This window comes from Arvicola amphibius, chromosome 4, assembly GCF_903992535.2.
Source record: "Arvicola amphibius chromosome 4, mArvAmp1.2, whole genome shotgun sequence".
In the NCBI taxonomy this organism is placed as follows: domain Eukaryota; kingdom Metazoa; phylum Chordata; class Mammalia; order Rodentia; family Cricetidae; genus Arvicola; species Arvicola amphibius.
The window spans coordinates 22,076,909-22,087,721 of record NC_052050.1 but is presented as its reverse complement, the minus strand read 5'-3'; the positions used below and the strand labels follow the sequence as shown (position 1 = coordinate 22,087,721).

Sequence of the window (10,813 nt, the reverse complement as noted above, 5' to 3'; positions counted from 1 at the left end):
TAACTCAATTTTTTCTTTGATAACCATGGCAGTAGATAAAGAGACTCTCTACATGGATCTTTGTGTGTGTTCTGATTTTTTTGAAGCAGAAATAATTACCAGATAGAGTTTAGGGACAAACGTTCAAGTCTAATACTTTCGAAGCCTTTAATTTCATTATACTACCCCCATCCAGCACTTTTTCGGTTGTGTTTGGTTGGGAATTCCTGGTTCTCTGTGCATTTTGTAAATATCGAGTTAGGTTGACACATCCCCCATCATACATGTTCTGGGAATTTGTCTCCTGTCAAGAATTTCCATTACTGTTGCTTTTTTCCCTTGGCTGTTAAATGTGGAGCAGTTTAATCTTTAACCTTACATAGAATGAAAATGAAATACTAAATCAAAGAATAACTTAAGCTACAATGCTAGAATTCCAGTAAAAACTGATCACAACAGAACGCACGAGCCTGGACCAGATAGATTTTAGTTTTTGTTCTCCCATGTGTTGCAAGACCCAAGCTACTTCCAGGGCCCCATTTAGACTTAGGGACTCTTCAGCACTTAAGAACAAGTGTTGGGTGTGTCCCTGGACAGCATTATCCCTGTAGCTGAGAACATTTCCACTAAGATTGGACTCATGCATCCTGGAAGCCATGGTCCTCACACCCTTCTCGGCTCCTACTCTAAGGCTGCCTGTCCATCAGTGTATGATGTTTGATGATGGTGGGTGTGCTTGTATGCTTGGGGAACAGGTGTATAGAACCAAGAGGACCACGCTCAGAGCTAGAAAGAGCTCTTTGTTGGTCCTAAGAGTGCAGCCTACTTCCCTGGTTACTTTTATAGTTAGTCCACTTTTTTGGAGTCTTGCCATTCTTCTCTGCAAATGAAGAGCAGGAGTGCACGCATTCTCTCACTTAAAAGACCACTGTGAGTCTCATGAGGTGGAAAGAGTTTAAAACCCATGGTGTGCACAGTTGAGCACTGTGACATGTGAAGTCAGTTGCAGATCAGACTGAAGGGAAAGTAAAGAGAGAAGAAACATAGTCACAAGAAAAAGGAGGGAGGAGGGGGGAGGCTAGCAAGAGAGAAACCTTAGGTGAGACAGAAGACACCGATCTCGAAAGTTCATGCCAATAAAATAAGTAAGTAAACAAATAAATAAAAATAAGCGTTAACATCTGCAAGTAGAGAATATAGTTAGGTGTATATATTAAGTTAAAAAACTTAAAAATTGCTCCCCATGGTTTTCTTTGAAAGAGAGGATTTGACAGTCTTTAGTGCTCTAGAACCCCCCTGAGATTTCTCACTCAAAGAATAGCTGCCAAATTGCATGCCACATTGCTTATGGAAAAATGAATATCTCGTGTGTGTGTGTGTGTGTGTGTATGAATGCACATGCATGTTTGCTTGTATTTGGCTTTATGTGTGCACATGTTGTTCCTTAGACACCATTTACTTATTCATCCCTTTAAAAAAAGACTTGTTATTTTTATTTTTTTATGTGTATGAGTGTTTTGCCGTATATATGCATGTGCATCTCGTGCATGTTTGGTGCTCACAGGGTCTAGAAGAGCGCATCAGACCCTCTGGAACTGGAAGCACACCTGGTCATGTGGGTGAACTGTCGTGTGGGTGCTGGGAACTGAACCCAGATCCTCTGCAAGACTAGCAAGTGCTCTTAACTTCTGCACCATCCCTCCAAGCCTGTACCTTTTATGAGACAGGGCCTCTCACTGGCTTGGAGCTGCTCAAGTAGGGGATTTGACTGGTTAGTGAGCTCCAGGGTCCTCCCATCTCCACTTCTTCAGCATTAGGGTTACAAGCATATGCCATAATGCCCCCCTTTTTAAAAAAACATTCTTTTTATCTTTAACTTTTAATTGTTTTTTATTTTTGTTGAGACTCTGTGTAGTCATGGTTGTCCTGGAACTCTCTCTGTAGACCAGACTGGCCTCAAACTCAAAGAGATCTGCCTGCCTCTTCCTCCCAAGTGCTGGGATTAAAGGCGTGCACCACCTTGCCTGACTTTATTTCTGTTTTTTAATGTGGATTCTAACAATCAGACTCGAGTCCTTGCATTTGCAAGGCAAACACTTTACCAACTGAGCTATCTCCTCAGCCCTGTCTCATTCATTAAAATAATTAATGACATCGCTGGTCATTTATTGAGGAATAATGACAGATGCTGCTATAAATGTTGGCAGTGAACAAAAGAAACTTAATCTCTGTCCTCGTGGAATTCATAGTCTGTTGGACAGGTTTCTCATGTATGTATTATAAATTGCTGATATTAGAAATCGTATTAGGGAAGGAAAGATTATGTTCTAAGAGCAAAGCATATGACTTTGACATTTTCTGGAGACATTATAAAGAAAAAATGGCATGCGGATCATCAGATTTTCATGGCCAAAAGATGTCAACCTACTCAGTGTGCACTATTACTCTGTATTGGCAATAAAAAAGCTTATTACTGTGTATGTAGAATACCATGCTTCCTAGTCATAAATGAGATTTAAGGTTATATTAGTAGACTCAAATGTTATTAAATAACAAATATATGATAATAATTTTTTTATTGACAAGATATTGCAGTACTTTATGAATGTATTTTTTCTTCAGTGGCCTAAGAGACCTGGAAATTACTCTGCTTTGCTTACAAGTGAAGATAGGGAGAGCTGGAAAGGTGAGATAATCATCCTCAGATGATCCGGTGACTCACGTGCTAAATACCAGGTAAATATAGGATCCGGTGGGGATGAACTACCGTCTGGAAAATGGAAGCCCTGTGCATGTGATTCTTGATTAAATGGCAGGCTTTTGAAGCTCCGGGAATTTGCTTATTCCAAGCTGAAGCATCAAGAAACCTGTGGGCATGCTCTGGGATATCCTTCTCTAATGACACTAATGGGCCTCTGAAGATATTTAAAAACAGATTTATTTAGGTATTTACTTCTCTGCTTTCTTACCCTACTTGTTTTTTGAACACACAGACATTGTGTTGTCTTTGTCTCAGGACTTTTCCAGATTTTGAGTTGTGTATTTCTACATGTGGTGTTTGCTTTTATGTGTATATGTATTATATAGCATAAGATTATATATGTAATGCATGCATAATACACGTACAGACATTCTCCATAGGCTCAGAAAACAGTAGTCTCTGTGACATAAATTTATGTATGTTTATAAAATTAGCTCATGGACTCAATTTGCCAATTTCTTTTCTTTCTTTCTTTTTTTTTTTTTTTTTTTTTTTTTTTTTTTTTTTTTTTTTTTTTTTTTTTTTTTGGTTTTTCGAGACAGGGTTTCTCTGCAGCTTTTTTAGAGCCTGTCCTGGAGCTAGCTCTTGTAGACCAGGCTGGCCTCGAACTCACGGAGATCCGCCTGCCTCTGCCTCCCGAGTGCTGGGATTAAAGGCGTGCGCCACCACCGCCCGGCTCAATTTGCCAATTTCTTATTTTCTTCGTTTTCTTTTTTAGACGGAATCTTCCTGTGTTGCTCAAACCTGGCTTTGACCGCTCTGTCTTCACGTCTCAGCCTCCTGGTCATTGGAGTTACAGACACAGCTGCACCTAGCTTTGATGGGCATTTCAGCTCGAGTTCTTCATCTGTCATCCAAGAGCAGCTGGCATTCTATCGACTGTTGGACTAGAACTTCCTTGACAACGGGTGGCAAATGAGGCCTGCGTTAGTGTCCTGGTTTCTAGGGTTGCCCACCGGGAGCTCTGTAAGTGAAATGAGGTAGGAATGACCCAGATCTCATAGCTGAACGCCTACCCATTCTGATTAGAGCCCAGTTACCCCCTTTCTGCCAAAACTGGGTGTGACGGTTTTGTTGAGGAATCTTACATTTTTAACATTTCTCATGCATGTCAGAGATGCTGATCAAATTTGTTCATCTGTTTGTACTGGAGGCTTTATGATGTGGGAAATAATTGGGCTTTAGAGTCAGACATACTAGTTGTTAAATTCTAGTTGCTTTAGTAACTAAGTTTATAATTTTGAGAACACTTAATAGCTTAAACAACTTTGCTCATATCGTTACGTGGTGTCATTTTGAGGATTCTATGAGTTTTGAGGGAAAGGAGAGAAGATGGATGTTAAAGACAGACAAGCACTTAGGAAGCTAGCTCCAATGCTGCCTTCATCTGGTACTTTCTACAATAAAAAAATTCCTCTGTTTCAAACTACAAGAAATGAATTTTCAAACACTAGCATCAATAAAGAACACATAAGGCCAGGAAAATACAGTTTATTAGAAACCCATCTGGAGATTATTTTGCCTCTGAAAATACTCAATACAGGAAATAAGATCCTAGAAGCAACATGACCCAACATGCCATAATTTGAAATCTTAAAGATTTCAATAACATTTTCATAAGGGAAGAATTCACCTCTTCAAATGAATCAAATGACTATTCATCCAATTTGCCTAAGCAGATTTCTTGGCTTTCTGGCCATTAAGATCAAAGGTCGGGTTTTCATAGCCTAGACCATCTGGCCACGCATGTGACCATACGACAAGCTGACAGTGGTTAGGTGGCTCCTGGAGTCTTCAGTATCAGTCTCTGAGCAAGGGAGCCACAGGTCAGCAGCAACTTGGGGTGCAGGGATCCTCACAGCCAGGCTGCACATAGGTGGTGAGGTTGACAGTCAGCAGGTCTGGGGTTGGGTGGCAGGAGTTGAGCAGGAAGCAGGTGGGCACACAGGGCTGAGGGATGTGGCAGGGTGGGGGGCAGTTGTCACAGCAGGTGGGCTCCAGTTGCCAAATGGTGTGTGGGCAGGTGCTGGGCAGGCAGACTCCACAGCGGCAGGACTTGTCTGAGGAGCAGATGGTGGTGGCAGGGCCGGTGGGGACGCTGCAGCAGCGGGCAACACAGCAAGCCATGGTGATGGAGTCTGGTTGGCTTTGGTCTAGTGCAAAGATGAGGTTCAAATGTCTCTTCTCAGTCTGGGCTCTTTTATACCCTCCCCAGTGAACAAGAGTCCAATCAGAAAGCTTCCTTCTTAGCCTGGTTTTGTTTATGACAACCCCCCCTTTTTTTTACAAAGGTTATCTAATCAGTTTGGCATTTTCGTTTCTATTAAGAGTCTTGCCCTTATTAATTCAATTGCAGTTTTGAGTCATGGAGCCATAATTTTTGTCATAAGATTGTCACATTTTATCCTTATAGCATCTGACCTACCCAATCTGCTATGAGTTACAAGTAATTTGACCAAGTGACAACTCATGTACACTTTTCCGGTTTAAAAATTTTCTTCCCTCTTTTTAATTTTAAATTATCTACTTATTTACAAATATAAATATTTCATCTGACAATATAATCTTCAAACTTTTTTATTTATTGATAATAAAATCAGGCCCTCCAAAGCAAGCAATGGGAGAGACAGGATGGTATGGGCTAGATTCTTTCTTTTTCATTGTTTGAAATAAGTGATTTTCTATCTTCCTTCCTTCCTTCCTTTTTTCTTTTTGTTTTGTCTAGTGACATTTCAAAGGTAGTGTTACATCTTATTTTTTCCACAGTGTCTCTTTTCTTAAAGATGAGCCAAAGTACAAAAATCACTGGAAAGATTAAAAACAAAAAACAGAAACAGAAAACAAAAAACAAACAAACGAAAGCTCATGTGCTGTCCTTGATCAGATGTTTCATGAAAAGATAACTAAGCTAATTCATTCTCACATGAATGACATGCAGACTTTAAAGTTAGACAAAATGAGATTCAGAAGGAGAAACCATGTGATTCACAGTTAACAGCAGGTTTAAGATGGCGACTGGAAAAGCAATGTAGAACGAAGGATGTTATTAAAAAGTGTTTGTTACGGTCTTCCATCTGCATGTTTGGTTGTTTCCCCCTCTCGGATCTTCAGCTGGATAGTAAATTCCTCTGAGATGCCTTCTACAATCTTCTTCATCTCAGGGCCTTCATTTGTCTTCCTATCACTGAAGATGAGGCGCAACAATGTCTAATGTGCAATAGTTGATAGTTCTGCGGTCGCCATCTGTTTCTTCAGTACAAAACGGTCAGCCGGCGGGATCTAAATGCACAATTTATTGGATGGAAAATGGCTTTTGGTTAAGCACAGAGTACTGACTCCTTGGTGAGTGTTTTCAATCAACACGGCATGTATAAAAGAAGAAGAAGGATTGGAAAAGCCTTAGACGCTGCCACCACGAAGTGTCATGCATTCCGCGTACAAAGAGCGGGTGGTTTGGCTTTGTTCGAATACTGTGTTTTTTGTGAATAAAAATGTTCCCTCTGTCATCGCACTCAGATTGCTGCTTTAGCTGCAAGTATCCCTGCCTGGCTCTCTGCGTCTCAACCCATTCTCGTTCTCAGGGCTTTGGCCCACAGAGCCCCCTTTATAAATGAACCCTTCCTGATGTTTTCACAGTTCTCTATGCGATCAACTTGACCTTGCTTCATTCTGCCCCGTATTACAGTTTTCCTTCCATTTCTCTTTCTCAAGCCAGTGAGAGGCCCTTGCGATGGGAACTGCATCCTTAGTCTTGTGTATCTCCTGCAGGCTCTCAAGAAGAGGCCTGGGACATCGGAGGCATCTGAGAAATGCTCGGAATGTGAGTGTGTTGATGTCTAATGACAGCTTGTCCATGTCTTTAAGGACACATTTGAGTTGTTTACATAGTCAGGGAAACAAAACATAAAGGTAGGTGTTGAGCTTGAAATTTAAACCAATTCTACGCTTAGTGTGGATGCGTTTTACCACTCAGGCAACGTTCTTCAGGTATCTGTATATCCTTGTGTGGTTTCCTTTCAGCCAAGAGATTTATGTCGATGTCATCAGCAAGCATCATTCTGCTGTGCACCTACCTTGCAGCTTCATGATGCATGTGTCAAGAGTCCCTGGGTAATTATAGCATTAGACACGGAGACAGCACAGGACTTGGGGGGTAGTGGCATTTATTTACTTTTAAAATAAGAAGATCCATGACTGTGACTTTTTCCCATTTCTCTGAAATCATTGTTCAAAACACAATGTCTGCAAAAATTAAGTCCCAGAGTCAAAGCATCTTCTAGAGTGTCTAACTAAAGCCCTTTGCTAGGGAGCTCTTAGTGTCCACCATTGCAGATCCTTAGGGCAAGGTGGGTAAGCCCTTTAAATGCCTTCATTTAGCAGCAGGAGAGTTTACAAGCACAAGGTTGGACACAGGTGGAAACAGAGATACCTTTCAGGTCTGGGGCAGGGTAGCCCTTGTGGAGCAGCCAACATGAGGACACATAGGAATCAGGCACATAGCAGGGTGGGGGGCAAGTGGCACAGCAGGCGGGCTGAAGGAGACTGATCCTGTGTGGACAGGTGCTAGGCAGGCAGACTCCACACGGACCATATGTGTCTGAGGAGCAGAGGGTGGTGGCCGGGCCCATGGGGACGCTGCGGCATCCTTGGAGATAGGAATTGCAGCCAGTCATGGTGACGGTGGATCAGGTTTTCTTGTTGAGGAAGGCGTTCTTCCACAAAGTTGCCTTGGGAGGGACTTTTATACCTACCTATTTCAGGGAACGTGGCCTCTGCCTTCAGCTGCTTCCTTCTTGATGTTTGCACAACCCCACACAAATAACGCAGGATCTTCTTGTATCAGCCACGGGACACGCACTCCTGAAGCTTTATTTGGTTGTGTTGCTTCCTTCAAACTTGCTTCCTGCTACAGTTTCAAAATGGTGTCAGTGTCGTTCTCAACCTGCTTGGGTTTATCCTTACTTTCTTCTTGTCATCCCATAGAATTTCTTCCTATAAGTCATCTACACTAAGTGTAAAGTATCAAGAGTGATGTTCTCAAGAACTAAGAAAGCATCCTTCTCAAACCATGCACCCATGATACATTTGGGAAGCCCAAACCTGTAGGACTCTTCTTTTTCTTTCAGATGCACAGTGGCATTTTTGCATGAATCTGCACGAATTAATAAATATTGAAAACACACAACATGATTGTGCTTGGAGATGACAGAACTTGCTAGATGATTTTCTATATATTAGCACTACATCATCTAGACATGCAAGTAAATGTGAATATGAACAAGCCTTTAGTTTTACAAAGAATTGGTTACTTTAATTACAAATTGAAATAGATTAAAATATGGGCTCTTGGGACGATACTTGGTCTGGAAAATACGAGTATGCCTTTTCTTGCAAAGCAACCTGAAGAGTTTTTGCTTTTTATGAAAATCAAACTGTTGACCTGTCACTTCTACTGTTCAAAGCCACATTCGGTGCTGACAATGATGATCAGACAGACAGACACCATTTCCAAGTTCCTTCCATCTGGTGTAATTGTTAGAATGCTAACACTTCATGGTTTAAGTTAGTGTGTGACCACAGTAAAGGTGAGTCAATTCATTCATTGGAAGTGTGTGTGTATGAGTGTGTGTGTGTGTGTGTGTGTGTGTGTGTGTGTATGTTGATGTCACAATATACCAATACTTATAAACTGATGAGCAAAGAAATGAAGTAATTAAAAATATTTAGGAAAGCCTTTTGGGAAAACATGCATGTTTCTCAAAATGAAAGAATGTCTTTTTGGAGAGAAAACTGGGAACAGCTGGTGGAAGGGAGAGGCTCTCCTGGGACACCTGATTGCTGTGGATGAGGTTTTTATTCTTTGGGTTATCCAGTCATTATTGCAGTTCTGAAACATAAGCAGAAGATGGAATAATAGCAAGGAAAACTAGGTTGTAGAATACCAGGATACAGATAGCAGGGAGAGAGGGAGACAAGGAGGGAGGAGAGAGGGAAGAAGAAAGAGAGAGAGAGAGAGAGAGAGAGAGAGAGAGAGAGAGAGAGAGAGAGAGAGAGAGAGAGAGCACAAAATCCCCAAGGTAAGAAAATATCCAACTCTACAATTAGATTTCAGCAGTCTGGGTGCTTTTTGGAGAGCTCTTACTGTATTTAGATTGTTCATCAAAACTAAGGAAATAGCATAGTGGTCAACACAGAGTTTTTTTTTTCTCAAGAGGAACGTATATTTTGTGTTGTCAGAACTTTGTTGCCAATTCTGTAGTATAAAGAATATTTCACTTTGGCTTAATGCATTATGGATATTTCAGTGATGTGATAGTATAAGCCACTTGAGCCAGTCAACTTCTAAGCACAGTTGAGGCTACTGTGAACTCAGGGGAACCTCACTTAAGGGGACAAGAAACAATAAATGCTAATAGTCACACAAAAATGATTATTCTGGAAGATATCAACTATCCATACCTCTTCCCTAGAACTCTTCAAGGGCAGGAACTTTTGCTTATTCCCTTTTGCAACTAATATCTGAGCAATGAGTGCTCAGCTGATGTAAATATGTAAATTACAGCTCAGGGAGCTCAAACCATAAGAATTCTGATAAAGACGATGTCTGAACATGAAAGCAGCTTCATGTCCAGTGTCTTTAACACAGTATTGTTGATTTATATGTCGTGGGCCTTTGATTCCTCTATGTTTGATGCTATGTAGTTTCTGCTTATTGATACAGTTTGAAGTATTTTATCCAAAATAGGTCATATGCACACACATGTATGCACACACTTAACACACTTTTAAGCTTTTCCAAGCAAACCAGTTCTAAATGCTAACGTTTTTTTTCACATTTACTATTTTCCCAATCCAAAAGGGGAAAAATGAAACACAATACAAAATTTTAAGCTCCTATTTACTTAGATTTAATAGCTTAGATATAATTTAGTGATGTCTTCTCCCCCCCCCCCCCCCGCCCTCGGACATCAGAGCCTGGAAGGGATGGCGAACTCTCCCCAGTTGTTCTCCAGAAAACGCCTGTCTATGAGGCTAATTTACGAAAACAAAATAGAAAGAGGAAGGCACGGTCAAGTTGATTATGGAGAAGTCCACACTGTCCTGTTTTATTACAAAGTCATGGCACAGTCTAGCATAATGCCCTCCTGTGAGGAGCGCAGCTCTCCACAGACTCATCCGTGGGTGCATTGACTTGTTTTTAAGAGTTTGGAATTTCAAAGTAACCTCCATTGTGAGCCTGAAACTTTTGTTGACTATGAGTAGGGGGGTAGAAATTATTTTCACATGCCAGCACAAGGAAGAAACGAGAGTTGCATAAAAAAAAGAACATTGTATTTATGTCTAGATTCTACACGGCACAGTGGATAGCTCCAGAAATATCCATTAAATGGAAAGATCCTATAAAAGAACCTGCTGGAGTTTTCAGGGCCCCCTAGCAGTGGGACCAGGATCTATCCCTAGTGCATGAGCTGGCTTTCCGAAGCCCATTCCATATGGTGGGATGCCTTGCTCAACCTCGATGCAGTTGGGAGGGGTGTACTGCCTCAGCTGAATGTAGCAGGCTTTGTTGACTTCCCAAGGGAGGCCTTACCCTTCCTAAGGAGTGGATGGGGGTGGTTTGGGGAGGACAGGGATATAAGAGGAGGGGAAACTGTGGTGGTTATTCAAATGAATAAAAATAATGAATATATATATAAAGAAGATTTCTCACTGGGTTGGGATGGCCCTTGGGTTGCATAACAAACTGCTTTCAGGTAGAACTTGGCGTTCTACTTTCCCTAAGAGGAAACACAGAAATAAACAGCTATGAGGCCACAAATGCTAAGCCAGAATGAACTTTATTAACGAGTAGTCCAAATGGTAGCTCTCAAAAAGGAGGGACAGAGCCTAAAAGAGAGAAGGCGGCCATCTGTGCCCATAGGAACAAAGCACGAGGGGCTTAAGCATGGTCCACGGGCTTCTGTTCCTGGACCCTGGGGTTGATTAAGCTGGGATGCAGGCAGAAGCGGTTGCTGAAGAGCAGGTGATGGGGAGGATGCTGAGAAGCCAGGCCCCTGAACTTGGGAGTAGGGC

At 41.6% G+C, this 10,813-nt stretch overlaps 1 protein-coding gene across 1 annotated transcript; it reads right to left on the bottom strand.

Annotated features, from left to right (window-relative positions):
* Positions 1–4,567: 4,567 nt before the first annotated feature.
* On the bottom strand, positions 4,568–4,867 carry LOC119813619 (keratin-associated protein 3-2). Its single transcript, XM_038328996.1, has one exon. The coding sequence runs from the start codon at positions 4,865–4,867 to the stop codon at positions 4,568–4,570; it is 300 nt and encodes a 99-aa protein (XP_038184924.1).
* Positions 4,868–10,813: the final 5,946 nt, after the last annotated feature.